At 40.2% G+C, this 25,552-nt stretch overlaps 1 protein-coding gene across 3 annotated transcripts in view; it reads left to right on the top strand.

Annotated features, from left to right (window-relative positions):
• The window catches only part of bcas3 (BCAS3 microtubule associated cell migration factor), a 302,194-nt gene that overhangs the window by 267,770 nt on the left and 8,872 nt on the right, over positions 1–25,552 (top strand). For 2 of the 3 annotated variants that reach the window (XM_054793877.1, XM_054793879.1), the window contains one exon: positions 17,610–17,786. In XM_054793877.1, the coding sequence (XP_054649852.1) occupies positions 17,610–17,786 (177 nt within the window). Of the gene's footprint in view, positions 1–17,609; positions 17,787–25,552 lie in introns of those variants that run through there. The other variant, XR_008573121.1, reaches the window with a different exon arrangement.

The raw sequence follows: 25,552 nt of genomic DNA on the forward strand, positions 1-25,552 counted from the left end.
TGTTGTTACTCTTCCAAACTCTTCCATTAATTATTGTTATTCCATCATTCAACAATTTGCACATAATTGCTGAGCATGAAGTGACGAAGCCCGCACGAATGCGAGGCCAAACGTCTTCTAAAAGTCTAACAGTCCAGTTGCCATCCATTCCATCTCCTGAGAAAACCACCAGAACATTCACAGGCGCCCATTCCAACATCAATGTCCAGCTCGTTCGGGACATGATGGTTACCAGTCCCAAAAATTCCACATTTTTCCTGACAAAATTAAAAAATGAAGGAACAAAAGATCCCCATTTCTCCACAGATTCAAACCATTCCAACATGAAAACATTCAGGCCATCTATGTTCTACGTTAAAAAAAAAAAAAAAACTGATCCCAAAACGTCCCGTTGAAGGAAAAGTGCACTTTTTTTTTTAAATTTTGCCCATCATCCACAAGCCTTATATGAGACATGAACACACATCTTTCTCTTTTCTGTGTGTTCTAAAGACAGAAAACAGCTAAAAAGAGGCAACTAAGAATGCACGTAATGCGACACACCTATTCTGCCTATAAAGTCTTCTGAGTAAACCGCCAAAAAGTGCCAACAACACAGCATTTACATAATGTGGCCTGCATATTAGCCAACTACAGCGACATTGTTATTATTATTATTATTATTGTTATTAACATTGTTACGCCCAAGAACTACTTTACTGGCGCCGTGACACTTCACCACATCACACCAGCTAGCTACTAGCCGGCTAGCGACTAGCTTCACCACACAGGCCACTACCGAAAGTGCCGCCACTGCTGCTGTGTTTTTTATTTTTGAGTTTGGAAAAGTTAACGCTAGATGTAGCATTTCTTTCCATGTTTTTATGTGAAATCAATGCACCCAAAATGAGGAAAGTACAGCAAAATACTGTAAGTATTACACGTTATCATGAATGTGTCTGTTACTACATGCTCACAGCGTGGATGTAAAACCATAAAACCTTCTTGGAGGTTTTTGGAGGTGTTTTAATAGCTTTATAGGTGGAATAGGTGTGTTCCATTACGTGCATGAATTAGCTGCCTCTTTTTAGCTGTTTTGTATATCTTCAGAACTAACATAAGGATTGTGGATGATGGGAAAAAATTCCAAAAAAGGTTCACTCTTCCTTTAAAGGCAGCACATATTCAAATAAATCTATATTTTGATATATAAGTTGCACCTGACTGGAAGTGGCAGGGACAGCAAAACTATGAAAAAAGGGTGCTTTCACACACAACGCTTTCATCGAGGAAATACAGCGGCACTTTATTTGCATTCCTGTATGATTTATTTCTACACAATGGAAGCAATGGGTAATATGATGATAAATGTGTGCGTCCCACCACTGGTGTGAATTGACTGGGTGTGTGTTTGACAGATTCATGGGGAGGTGTAGCTGCACACAGCTCTGTGGAGGTCACTTCTATAAAATTCTACAGCCGTGAAATGCATTTCATTTGTTGCTTAGTCCTCACACTGTGGCAGGGCTCTGTTTCACGCAGGATTGTGGGGGCCCACATGTGTGAGTCCGCATGCTCGCACTCCCTGGGGGCCGTAGCTAATTGGACAAATTTGCACAGCAGGGGTGTCGGCACATGCACAGCATGGGAGATTTGATTTATTGCCATCAGGGTGGACACACAGACATATCAACATTTATATGCAATACAGGGTGTCACAAAACTTTGACATCATTCGAAATATGAATATCAGAGAAGCTACATGTCCTAGACGGGGGTGCCCAAACTTTTCTACATGCAGAAAAACAATCAGCTTCTCCTCCTTGAGGTCAGCTCTGTGGTCTTGCCCATGGTGGTGGAGAGGTTTGAATGGAAGAGGCACATAATGAGGCGAGATGAGGAGAACATCCATCCATCTTCTTCCGCTTGTCCGAGGTCGGCTCGCGGAGGCAGCAGCCTAAGCAGGGAAGCCCAGACTTCCCTCTCCTCGGCTACTTCGTCCAGCTCCTCCGGGTGGATCTTGAGGTGTACCTAGGCCAGTTGAGAGACATAGTCTCTCCAACGTGTCCTGGGTCTTCCCTGAGGCCTTCTACGGTTCGAACGTGCCCTGAACACCTCCTCAGGGATGTGTCCGGTAGGCATCACTCCGAGTTTCTCCTGGGTGACAGTGCTTCTCACCTTCTCTCTAAGGGAGAGCTCAGCCACCCTATGGAGAAAACTCATTTCGACCATTTGTATCCGCTATCTTGTCCTTTCGGTCACTACCCGAAGCTCATGAACATAGGCGAGCGTAGGAACGTAGATCGACCGGTAAATTGAGATTTGCCTTTTGGCTCAGCTCCCTCTTCATCACAACAGGCTGATGCATCACTGCAGACGGCACACCAGTCCGCCTGTCCATCTCGCGTTCCATCCATCCCTCTCACGTGAACAAGTCCCCGAGGTGCTTTGGGAACAGTCTTTCACAATTAAAGAACTTTTCATGAGTCCGTTGTATAGTTGTAGTTACTTAAAAACCTCAAGAAAATTTTCAATACAGTTTTTTTGAGTCTGAAAGCTCATCCACTGCATGAGACAGGAAGTATGACATACTACAGCCATGTTGTTATTTTTTCATCCACATGAATATTACAGTATTAGAATTAAACAGAATTATACCTCTCTTTGGCCCCTTGCTGGTCTTCCCGGGGGGGAGGGCTCTCTGGGCTGGCTCTTGGGGCACTGATCTTGTGCTGCCTGCCCCTGTGGGCCTGGTGGCCTTCTGACGGCGGGGGCTCGGCCTGGCTATTTGGGGCGGGGCTCTCTGGGAGGTGGAGTGCAGCCCCTTTCCTTTCATGCATTCTCAGTGACAATTACACGCCCACACATTCTTGCACCTTTATATATATGAAGTCTTCCCCACATACAGAGATACCTGTACATATGCACACTCACAGTACATAAGTACTTCCCCACATTACTCACTGAGTTAACCAGGGTGTTATTATGTTGTTGGTTTTATTACAGCGACGGTCATACTTATAGTCATACTTAGCAGTATGACTATAGTTTTTTTTTACAATGATGTGCATTACAGTAATTATCATTCTATTCACTATCATAGTTCATCATTTCATTACTACAATTATGTGTGACTGTTTCAATGCAGTATTATCATTGTGATCACTATCATAGTTCATCATTTCATGACTGCTATTATGTGTGATTGTCATTGACAGCGTTATCATTGTGGTTGTTGATAATGTTTTGTCCTTTGTCCTTATGTCCTTGTTTGTCTTTATAGTTGTCAAGACATTTATAAAAAAAAAAAAAAAAGAAACAGGTGGACAACAAGGACCACACTGAATCTGATTCAGAAAACTACACTGTGTGTTTTTGTGTGTGTGTGTGTGTTTCCCATGAGATGCACAGTCCATTGCTTTTCTCAATGGAGGTTGTATCCTGCACTTGGAAGTGTGTGTGGTAACGTGTGAGAGTGTGCACACAGAACAGTTGGTGGCTTGCATGCTTTCTCAACTTTGAAATACATGATTGTGCCGACCACTTAAGACTCATTTAATTGTTTTTTTTGTACATGTACATGTTTGTGAAAATATGATTGGCTGCTACTCACAAAGAGCAACATTGATGACATTGTCGTTTTCTTAATAGTTTGACAATCATCTGGAAGTGTTTTCGATCCAGTCAGCTCTACATAGACACACTCGATGAGTACTATATATAACTTTTGGAGTAGAGTCTTCATGCAGGAAGATGATTGGTTATCCCACTGTGTGTGTTTGTGTTTGTGTGTGTTTATACTGGCTGTGGCCAGTGGAGATGGATGGTCTGTAAAGTGGAATCCTTATTGGCCTGTTTGCTTTGGCAGCTCATGAAGGAAGCCCTCTGATTACACTTACAGATGTTTCTGATAGACACACCACTGTGCTATGCTGCTGGCTTTCATGTCTGTGTATGCTCAGGAACCAGGAAACATATATGACAAACCATCCTGTGACCTTTGGGTCTTTGGCAAGGAAGCAGTGGCGGAAATATAATTACTTTGGTTTCTATTCCTCACCTTTTTCACAGTTTAGTCACTTTATTCTTGATTCGGTTTGAGAGTGCAATGTGTCAGGGATTTCTGATGCAGTTTGGATACGATGTCAGGATACTTCATGCCATGCCTGAGGAGTACCCATTTCAGCCTGATCCTGTGTCACCTTGGTTAAGGCAACTGGCTGGAAGTTAACCTTGCTTTAAGCTTGAAGACACATTCCAAATAAATGATATTGTAGTGTGCATGTAGAAAGTAGAAGTGGTTGGTATGAAAGTAAAGACTTAATGGTTATTGTCAATGTGTAGAAGTTACAAAAGCAGCACAGATGCAACCCAGCCACCCCCACAGGACCTGGGTACGGTGGTACACTCCTCATCAAAATCTTAAGAGCGGTTGAAAAATTGCAAGAATGTACATTTTGCACTGTTGGATCTTAAGGAGGTTCTAAGTAGACCTTCAAAATGCAAAAAGAAGAAATAAGAGTGAGACAGAAAAAATTGAGTCAGCAATTTATTGCAAACGAGCATTAAAGTGAAATAGGCTGTTCATCAGCTGATCAAAAAAAAACTTGCCCCCCCAAAATAGAAATAAAATGATGAAAAAAGGAGTGAGTAATGAGTAGCTGTGCCATTTTTGTTAATCAGCTGAAAAATGGGTTTGGGCATGCTTGATGCCAGTGTTTCCAGGAGGCTAGTGGGAATGTTGCTCCGGGTGGTGAAGATGGCTTCACGGAGGGCATCCACTGTCTGGAACTGATGTCCATTTTTGTAAACTTCCCTTGCTATCCATCCCCAAATGTCTCGATTGGATTTAGATCAGGGGAACATGCAGGATGGTCCAAAAGAGTGAGCTTATTCCTCTGGAAGAAGTCTTTTGTGAAGTGCAGCGTTGTCCTGTTGAAAAAGCCAGTTATTACCACACAGACAAGGGCCTTCAGTCATGAGGGATGCGCCCTGCAACATCTCCACATAGCCAGCTGTCACTTGACGCCCCTGCACAACCTGAAGCTCCATTGTTCCATTGAAGGATCATGATGGCGCCCCCTCCACTGTGCCGTGTGGAAAACATCTGAGGTGGGATCTCTTTGTCATGCCAGTAATGTTGGAAGCCATCAGGAGCATCAAGGTTACATTTTTACTCATCAGAGAATAAAACTTTCTTCCACCTTTCAATGTCCCATGTTTGGTGCTCTCCTGCAAATTCCAAACAGCCAATGTTGTGGCGTTGAAGGAGAAAAGATGTTTTATGTTATTAAAAGCCTTCTCTGGCAGATGCCGTCTCATTGTTATAGGACTGCACTCGCCACCAGTAACTACCTTCAGTTGGGTCGAGGATGGTCCCGTGTCTTGACAGCCAATGGGATACTACAGCTCAGGGCCAGTGACAATTTTTTCTGTCTACCACTTGATTTTTTTGTTCCATAACCCTCAGGATGTGTGAAGACGTTTCAAATGTCTGTCTTACTGCGTCCAACCTCAGCATCAATGGTGCGCTGCGAGAGGCCTTGCTTATGCAGCTTAACAATCCCACTGCCTTCAAAGAGAAAAAGCTTTTTTACCTTTGCCATCAAGAGATCATGACAGTGTGAATACCTGACACTAAATCACATTCAATCCACATTTTTGCCTTTTAAAGGCAAAGGCAATTTTTTGTCTCACTCCCATTTCTTCTTTTTGCATTTTGAAGCTAAACTTAGAACCCCCTGAAGATCCAACAGTGCAAAATGTACATTCTTGCAATTTTTCAACTGGTCTTAAGATTTTGATCAGGAGTGTATTGAAATACCTTTGCAACCATTTCTGATTTTACTCACACTTCATTGCTGATTTGCAAAGACCAAGCACTCATTTTTTGATTCGGACATCCGTAGCGTATGTTGTAGGAATGATGTACAGATGTCTAAATGAGCACACAAGCAGCTTTGGGAAGGCTAAAACAATGAGAGGAAAGATGAGAGGGGGTGATTCCCAGGGGCTGCTTGACAATTTCCACTGCAACGTCATTTTCTAAGATGCTTACTTTCAGACCCCGAAGAGAAAAGGATAAATGATTTGTGTCAAATGAATGTACGCATACTGTGTTTGTTGTTACATAAACCCCATCCATTTGTTTAACGAGGAGTTTGTGCCACTCATTTCCCCTGTTACCAATCGCTCAGGCTCACATTTCCACCCCAATGTACCGCGTAGACACATGACGCGAGGCACACTTCCTGTCACTCACTGAACCTAGACTGTGTGGGAAATGGTTATGGCTCTGTGCCAAACCAAAGGTTCCGTACCAAAAAATCCATGTTTAACATTACCTGTGTTGGGAGTTACTAACGCCGCTACTGTCTCGGAGCAGGTCATCTAATGAACGACTATTTAATGACTATAAGTGAAATGTGGTGCATTATCATACACCGTTATCAACGGTATATCAACCATCTGGATGAGGCTTCAGTCACCATTGTTCACCCCTAATACACAGGAAGCTAAGTAGCTAGTCAAGGACGGCTGTGGTTGCTCAATCTCAGGAAAGCACTGCCTCCTAGCATTTTGGTGAAGCATTTCAAGTCTTGAGCTCAGCCATCAGCTTCTCATCCAGGGTGTCCAAAGTGAGATCCAGGAGCCATTTGCAGCACTCTTTATTTGTATTGGCCCGCGGCACCTTCTGAAAACATAATGTAACAAGAAAAAAAGACAACAGCAAAAAAGGCAAAAATTGAAAAATCAGCAATAATTATACAAGAATAAAGTCAAAATATTAAGAGAAAAAAGTTGTAATGTTTGTCATTTTACGAGAATAATAACAAATTATTATGAACAATAATGCCAGTTTAGTAGCATAATGATGAAATATTAAAGAAAAAATATGTTTAAAAAAAAATGTAATATGAGGAAAAAAAACAAAATCATTTACTTTTTGGAAAATTAGGTTATGTAAAAAATTATATCATATGGGAATAAAGTAAAAAATATTATTGGAATAAAGTCATAATATTACAAAAAAAATTTAATTCACAAAGATTATTGAAGATGAAAGTTGAAATATTTGGAAAATTAAAAAAAAACAGCAAAAAATTGAAAAAAAAGAGAACATTCATACTAATAATATGCTTTTTTAACTTTATCACAAAGCTTAATGTTATGAAAATAATTTCAAATATTATGAGAATAAAGTCATAATATTGTAAAATTAAAATTAACAAGAAGAAAATGGAAATAGTTGGAAAGTTAAATGGAAAGAGAAAAAAGAATAACATCTTGATATTATGAGGAAAAAATAATGTGATTTTTGTAGCATAGAGTTGAAATATGTATATATATACATATACATATATATATATATATATATATATATATATATATATATATATATATATATATATATATATACATATATTAAGTTTGGACACAACTGGTCTAATCACATGAAACCTGTCAAGGACACACTCCACTATAAAACTCCCAACTATTTGATGTATTTGAAGGTTTTTCCAAAAACTAACACATGAATGACTTTCCAAGCATGGTCATTAATTACATTTATGAAAAGTAATTCTGTTACTAATTCAGTTACTTTTTTTAAGTAACTAGTAGCTAGAACTAATTGCTTTTTTTCCAAGTAATTTGCCCATCACTGAGTATACACCCTAACAGATACATCAAGCTTAATGTTGCATGTTTCAGTATATCCGTGTGCTTGTTGAATTCAGTGTGTTGATTTCTGGAGTCCATATTTTGCTGATGTGCGTGTACAATGTTCAGTACAAGTCTGTGGTAGCGAGTAAAGTGCCTCAAGGCAGACACTGGTATTGATGGGAATTACTAACAGCCTTCATAAGGCAGTAAATGATTTACAAGCGCTGGCCTTAATGTAATGAAAGAAAGACACCGTCTGTCACACACACACACACACACACACACACACACACACACACACCCCCACACACACACACACACACACACACACCTTTAGGTGCTAATCCCGTGAGCTTACATCTCCATTAACACTGGGCCTGCCATAAAGCTCCTCTGCCATCCAGCCAGCACTCTGGCTGTGCCCCTGAGGATACCACCGTCGCGACGACACTCTCTTCCAGTCACACAACGTGAAGGATGTGTCAGTATGGGTTCACAGCCCAGTCGCTGTTTTGTGCATGTGAACATCCATTAAAAGTGTGTTTTTAAGGTTATCTCCGTAGCATCACTGGTGTCACTGGAATGGTACTAAAACCTGCACTTAATGCTAAGTGCAGTGGAAAAGTCAAGTTGAGCACAGTCTGAAAAGGACACTGGTCAGCCTCCAAAAATAAGTCAGCAAATTCATATTTGTATCAAACTGTTGCCTTCTTAAAACTTTCATTGGTTGTGAAGTAATAGCTGGAGATGCACGATATCTTTTCTTTCAAACCAATGCCGATAACTTTCTGCTTCTCAAGACTGATATAGTACCGATAACCGATTTTCGTACCGACTTTTCTTATTTAGATTTACTGTAGTCTGGAGGTAAGAAGGACTTGAACAAATTAGGATTTGACCAACTGTACCTGTTGATTTGTCCTAATCAAATATCATGACATTACTACTACCACATCACTACTATCAGGAGAACCAGAGTTTAGAGAGAAGGGAGCCACCTGCTGTGGCCCAGCGAGGTGCACTGTATTCAGGCACACGCTCCGAGCAGCCGGTGTGGCACCACGGAGGTCTCTGGCAACTTGCACTTCTCAAACCCCGAGGCGCTGGCGTTCCAGGTGGCTGATAAGGTTTTTTGTGTGCTCGATGGGGTTTCTTTCCCCTCATCCATCCTCCTAAAGTGAATGTTTGTTTACGAGTAAGCTCAGGGGAAGTTCCAACAAGCCGTTCACATCGCAGGCAGGAGAACAAAGGAGTGCTTGATTTGCTGGCCTGCACAGTACAAGTAATCTCGCCTTATTGGTTTTAAATGATCAGTTATCGGAGCTATCGGTATGACCTCATAATTTCCTCATATCGGCCCTATAATTATTGTGCGGCGCTAATAATAATTTACATGTTTTTTTTTTCATAAAGTGCAAGGATGTGTAAGAGTAAGAATTTGAAGTGTGAAGAATGTTGATTTAATTTTTAGTAAAGTTTCTTATTGGTTGAAGTATACTGAGCTCTGGATTCTTCTTGACTGACTTCTGCTAGCCAAAGACTGGACTGCACTGCATTTGTTGACTGAGTAGACGCCATAAATACTTCCTGTCCCTCACTTTTACTGTGGGAAATCAGGAAATCGCCTCTGTAGTGAAACATTTGATGACAAATACATGGAGCCTTACGCCCGTCTTTCCCCGCATAAAATGAACCTGAACGGGAATGTTGTGTGCACGTAAACGTGGTCACTGAGACGTCATATGGACATCAACATCCACAGCCAAAGATGAGGCTATGAACTGACTGAGCGAGTGGATCATGTGATTGCTCCAGAGATGGATCAGAACCAACTTTAAATCCTTACCCAGGGCACACGTGAACTGCCACCAAATTTACACACTTCCTGTTTTCCAAGTGTCTGAATTTCCAGTCTGAGCTCTCATTTTCTCAAACAGCTCATTACGCAGAACCCGTAATAAAAACAAATTGCTCAATCAGCTGCCTTGCATTAAGGCCTAATTGTATTTGCACCAAGCAGGCTTTGCCATGGTAACTGCAGAAGTCACCTAGAAACACCGGCATGACACCCCAGAAATGTACTTTACATTCTGCATGTGTTGAAAGACATGCCTGCAATGGGACATGGTGACCACTGGACCACTTTCCACTTCATTCTCACACGTGCTTACAGTCATTTGGTGCTAAGATCGCAAGATTGCAATTCCACCCCAAGTCCATCCTGTACTCAAGTGTCGGATTACTTTTTTTCCAATTGTGTAAATGCTTTCAGAAGACAACCTGTTTTTTTTTTTTACATGCGACTCCAACATGAAAATGTTCACTTCCTTAAGCCTTGGTCACAACCGGTCGTATGGGCCCCTACCGCCAGTCTACGTAAAAAAAACCCCCACAAGAAACGCACGGGGGGAGTCTGTGTGACGTGCTGATTTTCGAGCCGTGGACTGGCCACAGATGTTATTTATCACAAACTCTAAGGGGGCTTACATTTTTTTTAGGTTTCAAGACACACTTACGCACTTTGTACGTCTTTGTGCATCGTCCGTACGGCTAACGTGTGGCTTTCGTACGTTTTGCTGGTGTCAGGTTTGGGCAAAATGGTCAATGGTTTGGTCAGTTTTGTTGCATTTGTGGACTCTGTATATGCGTAATTAGTGTGGCCAACGCACGTTCAGATATTTCGTACATCCTCCATGCGTGTTGAGATCTTACTCCTTCATGGTCACCACAATTACGTTCTCCACCACCAAAAAAAAAAAAAAGCAGCGATTTGGGGAGCACCAAAAATCGCACGGCCAAAAAAATCGTACATCCGGTTGTGACTTAAGCTTTAAGGACAAGCGCCATATCTATCGACATTCGGGGTGTCGTGAGACACTCCGTTTACAAGACGAGATTGGGTCTACGACAAGAAACGAGATTTGAACATTACTTGAAAGAAAATTACAATTACAAGTTTTAAAAATGTGGCAATATATCGCAATCTAATCATTTAATTTCTACTGCGTTACACACTCTGTGTGTATGCTAGCAGCCCCGCCTCCACACACCGAGACCAAGACTGTATGATTGACAAAAGGGCTCACTCCGTTCATGCTGTTGTGCTGAACGCACAGAGTGAACTCTCTTCCTGCCTGTTTGGAGAGGGAAGACGAGGAAACCAGACGCGCATGCAAATGGAAATACATAGAGGCCAGAAAAATTATCCAGTTCATTTTCATTTATTGTGTGAATAATTAATTTATTCATTATCGTCCCAGGCCTCGTGTCCACGAGACAGTTTTTTTCAGAACAAGAAATTTCACAAATGTCTTCGATTGAAACCATTCCAACACTAAAACATCCAGCGCATTTAAACATTCATTGGTGTCATTTTCCCATTCCAAAACTGCTGCTGTTCCCGGAATTCCACATTTTCCGGCCCAAAAATTCCCAGTCCACATTTCTCCACCCATTCCAGCATCATAACATTCAGGATAACAATTTGGAATGCTTTCCGTGCAGCACTTCAGTTCATCTTCCGCTGTGCAGCATTCACACGCAATTTCTACACCAGTGGCCTTGGCTAGTTAATGGAACACAACTGACAAGCAAGTCCTGAATCACTTGACTGAGACGGTGATTACAGTCTGTAGTACTCTTTGGAAGTCTAGTCCTGCATCTACAGTATCTAACAATGCTTGCGTTGGAAGTAAAAATGGGTTCATGATGTTCAGTATGTGTGAACATGGTGATGTTGGTCACCTAACATGCCTGCAACTGTATTGTGATCATTATTAACTGTAAATGATTTATCCCAATGCATGCATTTTACATGTAAACACAGTGATTTGTAACAGTTTCACACCCATATGCTGACTTTTAACGTGTAGCTTGTTGAGAGGTGATTGTGATGCATGCACATGTATACACACACACACACACACACACACACACACACACACACGCTGATGCAGTGGGATTAAATGTTTAAGGAAGTAGCACTGGCCAGGAGGATAAGTAGGGCCAGTATGTGGGGGCTAACAGCTGGGTGGAGAGTGTCTTTTAATCCCCCAAGGTTTTAACATGATGAAGGGGAACAACAACAATCCGCTGCGTGTGTTTTCAACTCCTTCTTCATCTCATGTACCCAGCAATTTAGCCACACAAATTCAAACGCGTGCATGTACAGTATCTCACAAAAGTGAGTACGCCCCTCGTATTCCTGCAAATATTTCATGATGTCTTTTGACGGAACAACACGAAAGAAATGACACTTTAATGCAACGTAAAGCAGTCAGTGTACAGCTTGGATAGCAGTGTACATTTACTATACAAACAGCCATTACTGTTTAGGGCAGGGGTGTGCAAAGTGCAAAGTGGGGTCCAGCTGCCCATATGTTGCCTGTGGCTGATCGCTTCTAGATGCGTCCGTGATATGTGAATTTCCACCTAGTAGGAGTAGGATTTCTTATTTGGTGCCACTTTGCGCTTGGAATTTCACAGCTTCATTCTATCACGTTTTTTCAAAAATATATTAATTAACTAAATCATGCTGTTTCATGGTTGAATAGGGCCTATTTTTAGTCCAAAAATATGCATAGTTAAGCAAAATGTTACATGTTTTTTACCTCAATTAAGCATTTTCCAGCATAAAAATGTCTAAATGAAGTCAAATACAAATATAAGGCATTCAGAAGACGCATTCAAGATGTTGTGGTGATATGTCGTATTCTGTCACTCATTTATTAGAACATGCATACAAGTTACATTGGAATACCTCACGTAATACAATTCACAGTTCCACACGTCCAAAAGGAGTAGGAAGAAGCAAAGCGTGTGAGTGTCAGTATGTATCAGTAATGTTTCTGTTATGTTGGGTGAGACTTGATGGCCAGAACAACAGGCTTTTAATGCACCATTGAATGATCTCACAACAGTGCTACTGTTGCAGCAAACTTACCTAAGTCTAAACCCCTGACATCACTTCCTGTTAACCCCCTACTCAGCTCCCCTAGCATCGGAACACATTTACAGCAACACACGCAAGCACGTGTCTTAACTATGTCTAATGTGTCATTTTTCTCTTATTATGTCTACATATTGGGTAATAGGAGCGTATTTACTATATTGGGTGATAGCAGCATAAAAGTGACTACAGTCGTCACTCTATCAGGGTTCAAATATCACTTCCTTCCGGTTTCCTTCCGGTCTTCCGGTTTTTCAAAAAATAATTAATTAATAAACGATGGCTGTCTCATGGTTGACAATGGCCTATTATTAGCAAAAAAATATTGAAAGACAAGTTATATGTAGTATTATATGTAGTACTGACATGACAAGGCTGAGATCGAACAAAAAAAGTTCTCCTCTCATTCCGTGTGGAAGTGGTATGTTTTTGGCTTCTTTGTCCTTCTTCCCTACTTCATTTGAAAGACTTTCTTAAAGGAAAAGTGCACTTTTTTGGAATTTTGCCCATCATTCACAATCATTATGTGAGACATGAACCCATGTCTTTCTCTTTTCTGTACATTCTAAAGATATAAAAAGAGCTAAAAAGAGGCATCTAATTGACACACATAATGGGACGCACATAATGGGACACACCTATTCCCCCTAGAAAGCCTGCTATTAAAACACCTCCAAAAACCTCCAACAAGGTTTTATGGTTTTATATCCATGCTGTGAGCGTGTGGTAACAGGTAGATTGATGAAAACATGTAATGCTTACAGTATTTTGCCATATTTTGGTCATTTTAAGCATTAGCGGAACTTCCTTCCTGGTTGCATTGATCTCACATAGCAACATAGAAAGGAACGCTACACCTTTTCACAGTACCATTCACTGGTGGCCTGAGGCATTGTGAGCGAGCGTGTGGTGAATCGCTAGCCGGCGTGTGGCGAGGTGTCACTATGCTAGTAACGTAGTTCTTGGGCGTAACAATGTTAATAAAAATAATACTAACAATGTCACCGTAGCTTGCTTAACATGCAGGTCACATTTTGTAAATGCAGCGTTGTTGAAGCTTGTCGATAGATAGATAGATATTTTATTTATCTCCAGGAGAAATTTGCGTTTCCAGCAGCTCTGCAAAAGTGTCCTAATAAATGTAATCACTTGAAAATAAAACAAACAAAGCAAGATAAGAGAGTTAAAAAAATAGAAAAACTAAATAAGTATGTAACAGATCACTTACATTTCAATAACACACAATAAATAATAATAATACATAATATTAATAATAATACATAATATGTTAATAAGTCCAGCCCTGTGTGTGTTTTTACCGCTCCCCCTCTGTTGTGTTGAAAAGTCGCACGGCATGGGGGAGGAATGATCAGCTCATTCTATCAGTGCAGCAGGGCAGTGATAGTAATCTGCCACTTAAACTGCTCTTCTGTTGGTAGATGATGCTGTGCATTGGATGATGCTGGTTGTCCATGATGGAAGGGAGCCTCCTCCTTTCCATAAAAAACCTTTTCTGAAAGAAAAAAAGCCTTTTCAAGAAGACTTTATAGGCAGAATAGGTGTGTCCCATTCCATGCACTTTTAAGCTGCCTCTTTTTAGCTGTTTTTAAATCTTTAGAACGCACAGAAAATAGAAAGTCATGTGTCACATATGTCTCACATAACGATTGTGGATGATGGGCAAAATGCCAAAAAAGTGCACTTTTCCTTTAAGTTTAGAATAAGTAAATTGGAGAGGTCCGTCTGTTTTGTCCGTGCAGTGATCCTGTAGCCTGCGCAATGTGATGTAAATACGTGAAATTCTCTTGGAGATAAATAAAGTATCTATCTATTGATCATCTATCTAAACAAACAATAGAGTGTGAAGGTGACTGTAGGGGTGTTATTTCATGTCTACAGGGCTCTATTAATGTTAAAACACATATTTAGAAAGTCACAAGCAGGTTTTCTAGGCTCTAACTATGAAAATATTGAGTTTGTTAATATTGAATCCTTCTTCGGAAATTCACTTATTGCGGTCGGGTCTGGAACCAATTAACCGCCATAAAGGACACCTATGGGGGTGTTATTTCATGTCTAGAGGGCTAAAGTTAAAAAGCGCATTTAGAAGGTGGTAAACAATTTTTCTGTTGTCTACGTAACAAAATATTCCGTTTATAAATAAGGAATTCTACTCGGGGGACGTGGCGGACAATAAAAATCAAGTTACACTTTGTGCACCCCTGCTGGAAGAGATTTATTAAAAATGTGTGATTTTGTCATATCCTGTCCGTATGCATCCACGTGATCACTGTGGTGATGATGTGCAGAAATGAAGGCATTTATGTTTGATTATTTAGCATGCTAAGGTATGGCTAGCACTCCTAATCAGACCATTCTGCTTTTGGCTCCTCATTATATGGACTGTACTACAATTATCTACTTGCTGCATGCTTGCTGTCCACGTGGTCTCTCTCTCTCTCTCACACACACACGCACACACACACAGAGGAACAACATTTCAGACTCCCTGGCTCCAAAATGAAAGATCTGTCTGATTGCAAAAATTACAGCTGACAGAAAGGAGAAAGGATGGTGGTGCAGAGCAGAGCGGGTCGTGTGAATGCGCTTTGGCAGGCATGAAGATTTTGTTGTGTTTTCAGTTTTTGCCACCCAAAAGAAGCTGACGTGTTCGACAAAAGTGTGACATGTATGTGATGTAATATAATGCATGCACCCAAATGTTTGACTCATGTGTTCCCGATTGTGTTGCTTTGATTAAACACGAAAAACCCATTTGTTTGCGTCGTAAAGCACATGGTATTTAGCAGTGTTACTAATGTGAGGCTGCGTGAGGCTGCGATAAATATTATAGTATTTTAGTATTTTTAAACAGCTTTGTTCCAGGTCATCGAATACATTTAAATATGAGTCAATGACAACACAAAAACACAAAATGCAGTTTTTAAATGAAACTTTTTATTATTAAGGGAGAAAAAAAATGCAAACCTACATGGCCGTGTGTGAAAAAGTGATTGCCCCCTAAACCTAAGAACTGGTCGGGCCACGGGCAGTCAGTTTTTCACACCGGGCCATGGAGGCTTGGATTTTTTTTCTCACTTAATTAGTCAAAGTTTCATTTAAATACTGCATTTTGTGTTCTCATTGAATAATATTTAAATTAGTTTGATGATCTGAAACATTTAAGTGTGACAAACATGCAAAAAAAAAAAAAATCAGGAAGGGGGCATCCACTTTTTCACACCACGAAGTGTCAGATGCCCACAATAGTGTGTCGGAAGTATGTTTTTTCAGGAACGCGCCGTTTCGTTTTGTGTGTGTGTTGCTTTAGTGCTAACCAGCTGGGTTTGTTTCCAATACAGTGTGTGTCTCCAACAAGTGCTATTGTGTACTGTATCCCAGGGGCACCCACACTTTTTTCCAGCAAGGGCCACAGTGAAAAATGAAGGATGCAACTTTGCCACTTATATTTTGTAAAGCAACACATGTAGATATGCTAAGAAGTTAGATATATTTCAAGAAAAAAATGCATCTCAGCTTTGTCATATAGGTGGAAAACCTTATTATTAATATCAACTTATGTCTTTGCTCTTTTTTCCCCATTTCTGCTGCTCTTTTTTTTAATTTTACCATTTGAGCTTTATTCTTAAATAGTTTTCATAGATGTTCCATAATATTTTGACTTTATTCCCATCATATTAACTTTTCCCCAACCTAACTTTACAAAAAAAAAACCGAATACAGCTGTATGGAACTTTTCCTCATCGTATGACAAGTTTATTCTCATATGGTTATGGTTTCATTTTATGTGAACATGCACGCAAGTTAAAATGGAATAACCTGCAATAAAAAGTGGGATAAAATGTCAACTTTTTTTCTCAATAGAATACAACGTCTTTCTCTTAATATTTTGGCTTTATTCTTGTAAAATTACAGCTGTATTTTCCATTTATGCTAATTAGCAATTAGCTAATTTTCTAACTTTTTTAACTTTGTTTTTGTACATTTTTGTTTCGTAATATTAGGACTTTATTCCCAGAATACATCCATCTTCTATGCCGCTTATCCTCACTAGGTTCACGGGTATGCTGGAGCCTATCCCAGCTGACTTTGGACGAGAGGCAGGGCACATATAGACAAACAACCAGTCACACTCACATTCATACCTATGGACAATTTAGAGTCACCAGTTAACCTAACATGCATGTTTTTGGAATGTAAACCCACATGCACGCAGGGAGAACATGCAAACTCCACACAGAGATGCCCAAAGGAGATTTGAACCCAGATTCATGGGTTTTTTAGGTACATGTTTGTACAGTATATTTCTCAGGTAATACGTGTTGAGTGTTAAGTTGCTGTGTGATGAGTTTAGTGTTATTTGTAAGATGACGGCGTCAGTCAGACAGTTATATACTTTATAATGACCTCCTGCAATTTCCAGTGGGTTGACAAGCTTTTGACAAGTGAGCGCACTGATAGCTTGTGATTGGCTCCTGCCAAAGAAAGAGCTACCGTTTCCTCACTGACTCAGGAGCGGCACAGTATTTAAACGATTAGTAGTAGTTCTGAAGTAAAGGAGATGTAACGAGATTCGAATTTTAGCCACACCGCTGTATAATCCGCAGAGTTCAAAGTTTTTAAAAAAGTAGAGGCTTATACACCGGAATTTACGGTACTCGTAGCAAAACACCTGTCAACATGCATGTTTGTCTTTCTGGCATGGATGAATTGGATTTACATGATTTCTTATGGGAAAAATGGATTGGGTACACAGAGTCATGATACTAATCGAGTTTCCACCGTGTCACATACGACTATGTAATATGTAAAGCTACCATGTCTATGGTTTATTTGAATCAGTTCATTCTCAAAGACAAGATAGGACAGTCCTACCTAGTCTTTGAGCTATGTAACCAAACTGTGATGGTGTAAGATCCAACACTGAGTGAGATTTCAAGTCAGGTTCTACTACTAATACACTAACGAAGCCCAATACGATGTGTGGTGTTTGCAGAGACTTTCGATGGGTGCGGCGTGACCCTTTTGGAAGTCTGCGGGAGCTGGCCTGAGAGCTTCGGCGTTCCCCGGCACAATATCGGTTTTGCCGATGCCACCGACGAAGGCTTAAGAGAGCGACTGGCGGATGCCATGTCTGAGTTCCCTTCTCGAGATATCGAAGGCTCGGCTACAGGTCAGTAAACGCATGCTCTGCAAACTCAAAAACCTTTCACTCCTCCGTTGAGTACTTTCTTACGGCTCCTCTGGGAGACAAAATACTTTTCATTTGGCTCATTTTGTCAACATACCAACTATGTTTGTCATGCAAAAATACCACTCAAATGTACACCTCATCCTTAAATGTCGCTTTTCAAACATGATCCATGTATATTTCATCATTTTATACACACATCTCAACCCATGTATCTAGATGCGTATCAAACTATCTACCACAAAGAGATTTACATCCCTAATAAGAATTAGGAAGTTATTTTTCCAGTGTGTCTCGCACTTGTTGCCGTGCCCTCAGTCCATGGTGTGATGTCAAGGTATCTCCACTGTGGGCACAGACACCGGTGTTGCAGTAGGTTGTAAAAATCTGTAATAGAGTGCAGTTCCCCTGCCTCGTGAAGGTATCATGCAGCTTTATTTGCAGCTTGTTTGATTGGGTTACCATCAGAAATACGCGCAGAGGGAATGTTTGTTTGAGGTCCTGGCATATCTTCACTCATGCTCCTTCACTTTGAAGCCTGCATACTCGTGTGTGCATACCAGAGACACACAGTAGGCCTGATAGTCCAAATGGTTAACTCGTTTAGGAAGTGCTCTCTCTTTCAATGTCGCCCCTTCCTAAGTGAACAAGACTTCCTTTGATATGTGTGTGCGTGTGTGTGTGTGTGTGTGTTTTGTGCGGTGGGAGGGTAGGTCACAAGGACCTAATGGATTTAGCATCGACAATCAAGCCCACACCCCCACACCCAACGCCAAGCATATCTAGTCCTCCATTCTCTCTCTGTTAAGACTTAACCTCATTTCTAGGTTTGTCCCCATCATTCATTTTACCCCCAGCCAGCCACAGCCTCCTCCCGCTCTCTTTCTCTTTCCATTAGATTACATGTTGGACGCTCGCAGACACGTTTTCTTGCACCCCTTTAATTGCATTGTGTGTGGAGCCCCTCCCCCAACCCATAAATGTAGCAAAAATAATGACTGATTATATTCCATCGCAATTCTGCCATGACGCCAGAAACAGACGTTATCCCAAGGCCCTTTACTCTTGGAAGAGAATATCTACAATGGTAACTGTTCAGTATGTAATGTACGTCGCTTTTAAGGTCAGGGTTTGGTTTGTTTTGGGTGGGAAACGTGCAAAATGGAAACCTCTTCAATCATTGTTTTTAAAAGAAACACAGAAAACTGCTGGCAGGTAATTAACATTCTCAAAAAATAAATATAAAATACAGTGGTCATTAATCCATTCCAGAAGATCCAACTCAAACCAAAACGGACTCTAACCAAGGCAAGTTTTCCCATAGAAAAGAACGTAAATTCAATTAATCTGTTCCAGACACCCAAAAATTTTAACACAAAACACATTTTAGAGACAATAATTATAGTTTTACATGCAGAAAACAACAAATGACAAATGAATAGACAACTGACATCACTTTTGCAAAGTTTTGCAGAGAGGGAGGGGTAGCAGTGGCGGTTATGCTTGGAGGGCAATCCCTTTTTTTTTAAATGTTACTATGCCTGTTAAAGGCTTTTTAACATGCACAGTTTTACATTCCAAAAAGAATGCCACAAACATGACATATGGACTGGAGAAATGAACATGTAACATCATTTTACCTGTAGTGGACACCCTTGACAAAGTTTGGAGGCACGTTTGTCTGCACTTGCAAACTCGCCATGCCTGACGACGCTGCGTATGCCTGTTCTTTTTTTTTAATTTTTCGAACCAGCCTCTGCTTGCTTTAAATTCATCAACAGACTCACTTGTTGCAGGAGTTTTCTGTGTTAGATCCAGCAGCCTCTCCACCGAAACAGGTTAGCTGCGCCTAGCTCCCACGAGCCACTGATCCACACCAGCAGCAGCTTCTGGACACCTTTCAGGGTTTGTGGTCTCCGTTTTGTTTACACCGTCCTTTCGCAACATGAGCTCACTTGATGACGTTGTTATTCTTTGGGATGGCAAAAACAGCTCCGGGCCGCATTTTGGGCACCATGTACTCGGGTTAAGTGACAATACAAAACAGGTAAAAAGTGTACGGCTGCTGGAGGGCCAGCCACGACGTAGACGCAGAAGAAAGGATGACAAAAACAGACAATGACGTAGCGTAGTCTGTGGAAAAAAATAAACCATAGAAGGCCAGTAAACTGGCCGTAGCGATGGGAAGAACTGGAGGTGGACAAGACGAGAAACAACACTCACAGTCCTGAAAGCATGTCCAGGGAGACACTGGAATGCAAACACATGTACAGTACAGGAACGATGCGGCCTCGTATCTTCCTGTCCATTATTGAACGACTGTCCATCGTAGTCCAACCCGGCACCGGACGTTCCACTATCTGCAGAGTGAGTAGAATGTGACAAACCCAGGTAAAACACAGGAATGTGATGCTATTCATGGTATTACTTTACTAAGTCATTACAGCACATGCACCATTCAGTAATTTAAAAAAATACAATTTTTCCACAGAAAACACATCTCATTCACCATAAGTGCAAATACGTGATAATACAGATACATACTGTAAATACGTCGCTTACATCTACTATGTTTTTTCCTCAAGCGTTTTGCATTTTGTCTGGCGGTCCTTGAATACGCCGTAATTGCTGTGAGACGGAAAAGTGAAATTTCAATATAACTTCCATGTGTTGATGAATCATCTTCCATTATCATTGCTTATTGGTGAGTAGCTACTGTATACATGTTATACTGTAAATGTGTTTAATAAGCGTGCCAGGCATATTTAGGGCTTTAACCTGGATTGTGTGGCGAGTGAACAATGGTGATTGAAGAGAACTCTTTTTTTCCCCATTTTTGCTGCTGTTGTTTTTTTTAATTTTCCAAATATTTCAACTTTCTTCTTAAGGAATCTTCATAAATTATAATATTATAACTTTTCCCCAACCAAATTTTACAAAATTTACATTAGCTTGTTTTGTTTCTTTCCCATAATATTGTGACTTTTAAAAAATTATTCCAACTATATTAACTTTCTTCTTGTAAATTTCCTTCTTGTAATTCTGACTTTATATTTTGACTTTATTCTTGCAACATTAGAACTTTTTCCCCAACCTAATTTTTCATAAATTACAACTTTATTAATTTCTCATTTATTTGTTTCTCATAATATCACAACTTAAAAAAAGTAATGTATTTTTTTTTATCTTTCAGCTTTGTATTTTCACGACTTTAAAAAAGTGTTGTATTTTTTTCACCTTTCAGTTTATGCAACAAAATGTTTTTCTTATGACATTACAACTTTATTCTCCTAAAATGGCCACTTTTTTTCATAATATTTAGACTTTATTCTTGTGAAATTGCAGCTCTTCTTCATTTCTGCTGTTGTTTTTTTAAATTTTCCAACTATTTAAACTTTATTCTTCTTTAAACTATTTATTTTTTTCTTTATTTCCATGTATTTTGACTTTAGATCATAACTTTTTCCGCAGCCTAATTTTCCAAAATTACAACTTTATTCATTGTTTTGTTTATTTTTGATATTATGATTTTTTTTAATTAATATTTCAATTTTATGCAACTAAAATGATGTTATTTTTTTCCTCATAATAATAAAATGGGATTCTCGTAAAATTACAACTTTTTCTCATTAGATAACTTTTTTTTCTTAATATTTGGACTTTGTTCTTATAAAATTACTGCTGATTTTTCCATTTTTTATGTTTTTTGTTGTTGTCTTTATATAATAATAATAATATAATATTATATATTATGTTATATTTATATTATAATTTTAGAATGTGTCCCTCACCAATAAAGCCGCAAAGGGCCTCCAGGTCGCACTTTGGTCACCCCTGGTGTACAAGCACAATTTTGTCAAAATGTTTTCGTAAACCGTATCATACGAAAACTGGGACGTTGGAAAACAGACTGTAGCTATTGTACGTTTTGGGATTTTGGAACATTCAAACTCTCAAACCAACACAAATACAAACAAGGGACCTTCTTACCGACTGCAAAAACACTTTGCATAGGATGCATCACCAACATGCATAAACACCACTTCCACACACTCTCTATACTCACAGGATATGGACATGTTCCTTCAACACAAACATGTATACACACACACACACACACACACACTTTTTTTAATAAGGGAAACAAAGGCTCTAGTCACGGTAATGGGCTCTCACGCTCAGACTGAGACCCAGTGTCGCCAGCTTAGACAGGTGACACTCACATAGAGAGATGATGGATGGAGGGAGGAGAAGTGGACAGGCAGGATGATGAGCGTGACAGATACCGACGACTAAAACACGCCCAAGCAGAAATTAGATTTGACTCCAATGTTATAATGTCGCTAATAAGATTGTGCTCATTAGTGTCTACCCAACAATCGTATCAATGCCATGGAGACAGGAGATTACTGGCTTGTGCCAGCTTCAACATGACATTTGCTTTTACACATCTGTGGACACTGTGACGGCCCGGCTGGGGTTTGCACCCTGACGCAGCCACGGGAGTTGTGATTGTTGTACAAAACCGTTTTGAAAGATACACAAAAACAAAAACGCAACAGGCCGAGCTGTATAGAAACTCTAGAAACTAAATAATAATAACGCACCGGTATGTGAGCGGTACCCACTAAATTTAAAGAGAAAAACAGATTTGTACTTACAGGTCCATGCAGTAGACCGCACCTGTCTATAAGCCGCAGGTGTCCACGCCATAACATAGTACACAGAACGTACACAGAAACTACACAGTGCACAGAAAGATTTTTTAAACTTTTGATTAAGTAAATGCTTTTTTGTACGAGTGCACTATAAATATCGGGCCAATATGAGAGAATTATGACATCATGCCGATAAATCCGATAACATTAATAATAGTTCCGATACCCGATAATTAAAAAAAAACACTCCAAAGAGGTGAGCGTATCTGTACTGTGCGGGTGAACAAATCAAGTGCTCCTTCTTTCTCCTGCCTGAGACGTTAATGGCCTGTTGTAACTTCCCCTGCGCTCACTTGTAAACAACTTTAAGAGGAAGGATGTTGTACCAAATGCTCCATGATGACGGGGAAAAACCTTATCGAGCACACAAAAAACCTTATCAGCCACCTGAAACACCAGCGCTGCAGCGTTTGAAAAGTGCAAAAGGTTTTCCAGAGACCTCCGGGGCGTCACACCGGCTGCTCGCTATCCTTTTCATCATGCAGTAGTCCAGACTTTTGAAACCCGTTGGTGATAGTTGACAGTTGGTGGTCCGAGTAGTCCAAAGAGAAGTTGTAGTAATTCTACACAAACTTACTAGGATATGTCAGAGATCGCTGCATAAGACTTGAAACGTAATATTAGCTTCCACTTGTCTCATCCACATCACTACTTCCTGAAACTGCACTCTGAGTTATGAATCATAAATGACACAATCACTGTGCAAGCTGCAGGGCTCGAAGCATGAGACAAAAGTAGCGCCTTATACACCGGAAATTAGGGGCGATGAAGCCGTTTCAGTAGAAATTGTGTGCGAATGCTGAAGCTGACCTGAAATCCATTCACCAACTGAAGATCGAACCAGCAACTGTCAGGGTGGGAGATGACCTCTCTACGACCTGAGCCGTACCACCATGCACAGAATAAGCAGAATGTTGCATGTAATGTTAAATGCATTTCCACCAATAAGGGGCGACATTTAAATTGTCCATTTTTAATTGGAAAAATGTTAGAGAAAATTTGGAACTATGGGAAATGTGAGAATTTTTAGAAAAGTCTTAATAAATAGCCTGAATGAGCTGAATATTTGGACATTGGAATGGTTTGGGGCGGCTGGCAAATGTGGGAGTAGCTCACGGAATTTGAATGCGCAATTTGAAATGTTGGAATGACGGGTGTCACAACGTCTCATGTCACAAGATGTCGCGAGATTAAAACATGACAAGATTTCTCGTTCAGAAAAAACAATGTCTCGTGGGCACTAGGCCTGGGACGATAATAAATGAATTAGTTAATCGCACAATAAATGAAAATGAACTGGATCATTTTGCCATGTGCATGCGTGTCTGTTTTCATCATCTCTCCAGGAGGGAAAACAGGAGGGAAGAGCGTGGTTTTGCGTTTGTTTCCGGGAGTGGAGGCGGGGCCGTCAGCATACACACAGAGTGCAGAAGAGTGTAGCGTAGTAGAAATTAAATAAGTAGATTGAAATATTGTCATATATTTGTTATATTTTTTCATTGTACTTTTCTTAAAAGTAAAGTAAAAATCTCGTCTCGTTCTCGTAGACCCAATTTCGTGTATCGAGTGTCTTGTAACAACCCTAGTTGGAACATAAAAATGGAGAATGATTGTTGACATGTATAAATATGTTCAACCATTACATGAGGACCGAGGATAGAACCAGCAACCGTCGGGTCAGGAGACGACAAATCAACCACCTGATGAAAAATGATTTTCCACCAGTCGAGGGTACCATTTCATTTGTGTATTCATTTTTAGTAAATTAAAAACATTTTGGAAAGTAAAAATGCAAACTGAATGTTGAAATGTATAAATAAGTTTATTGATTATAGTGGGATGGTGCCGGGTGGAGGATCGAACCAGCAGGTTGGGAGACAAACAATCAATCACCTGAGCCACGTCCCCCTGTAGAATAAGTGGAATGTTACAGTCATGGAAAAGGTGAAAAATATATATTTTCCACCACTAGGGGCATTTCATTTGTCTATTTGTTCTTGGAAGGCGAAAAATGCAGACTGAATGCTGAAATGTATAAAAAGTTGAATGATTAAAGCAGGGTGGAGGATCGAACCAGCAACTATCAGGTTGGGGAAACCAGTATTGTACCTCCTGAGCTCCTGCAAATATCTGAATTATCATGATGACTAAAAGTGTCACGAGACAATATCATAACATTACGTTTTATGAAAATGAAAAAACATAAAAAATATATGACAATATATTGCAATCTACTCCAATAATTTCTACATGTTACACTCTTCTGCACTTTGTGTGTATGCTAGCCGCCCCGCCTCCACCTACCTAGACAAAGACACTGTATGACTGACGAAAGGGCTCACTCTGTTCATACCGTCATTCTATGGAACAAACATGCCAAGGTGCTGAAACCAATGCACAGAGTGAACTCTCTTCCTGCCTGTTTGGAGGCAGGAAATGATCAAAACAGACACGCATGCACATGGAAATATATTGAGACTGGCAAAATTATCCAGTTCATTTTCATGTATTGTGTGATTAATGAATGAATCTATTATCGTCCCAGGCCTCGTACCCACTGAACAAGAAGTCTTGTCACATTTTTATCTTGCGAGATCTTGTGACACGAGATCTTGTGACACCCCTAATGATGACCATTTTTTAGCTTCTGATATTTCTGCTGGCTGTGTAGTATCTTGTACATGTACGGTAATAATCATACTTATCATCTCAATTGTCAGCTGAAGGACTCATGCTACAGGCCACACACACACACACACACACACACACACACCATTGGCGCACTTGACTAACTCAAAACTATTAGTTCATCATTTTGTGACATACCCAGAGGGCGATGTTGTCCCTTTGCTTGAACCAAAGAGAGAAGGAAGTGAGAGAGGGAGCAAATGAGTGCACTCCCTGAAAGCCTTTCAACACTGCCGTGACACACTCACACAACAGACCCACCGAAAAAAAAGAAGCCAGGGACACTCAGCAAGTTTCCATGCACACAATATTGCAGTTCAGGTTCATATTGTCTTTAACATC

Source organism: Dunckerocampus dactyliophorus, chromosome 12 (assembly GCF_027744805.1).
Source record: "Dunckerocampus dactyliophorus isolate RoL2022-P2 chromosome 12, RoL_Ddac_1.1, whole genome shotgun sequence".
NCBI lineage: Eukaryota > Metazoa > Chordata > Actinopteri > Syngnathiformes > Syngnathidae > Dunckerocampus > Dunckerocampus dactyliophorus.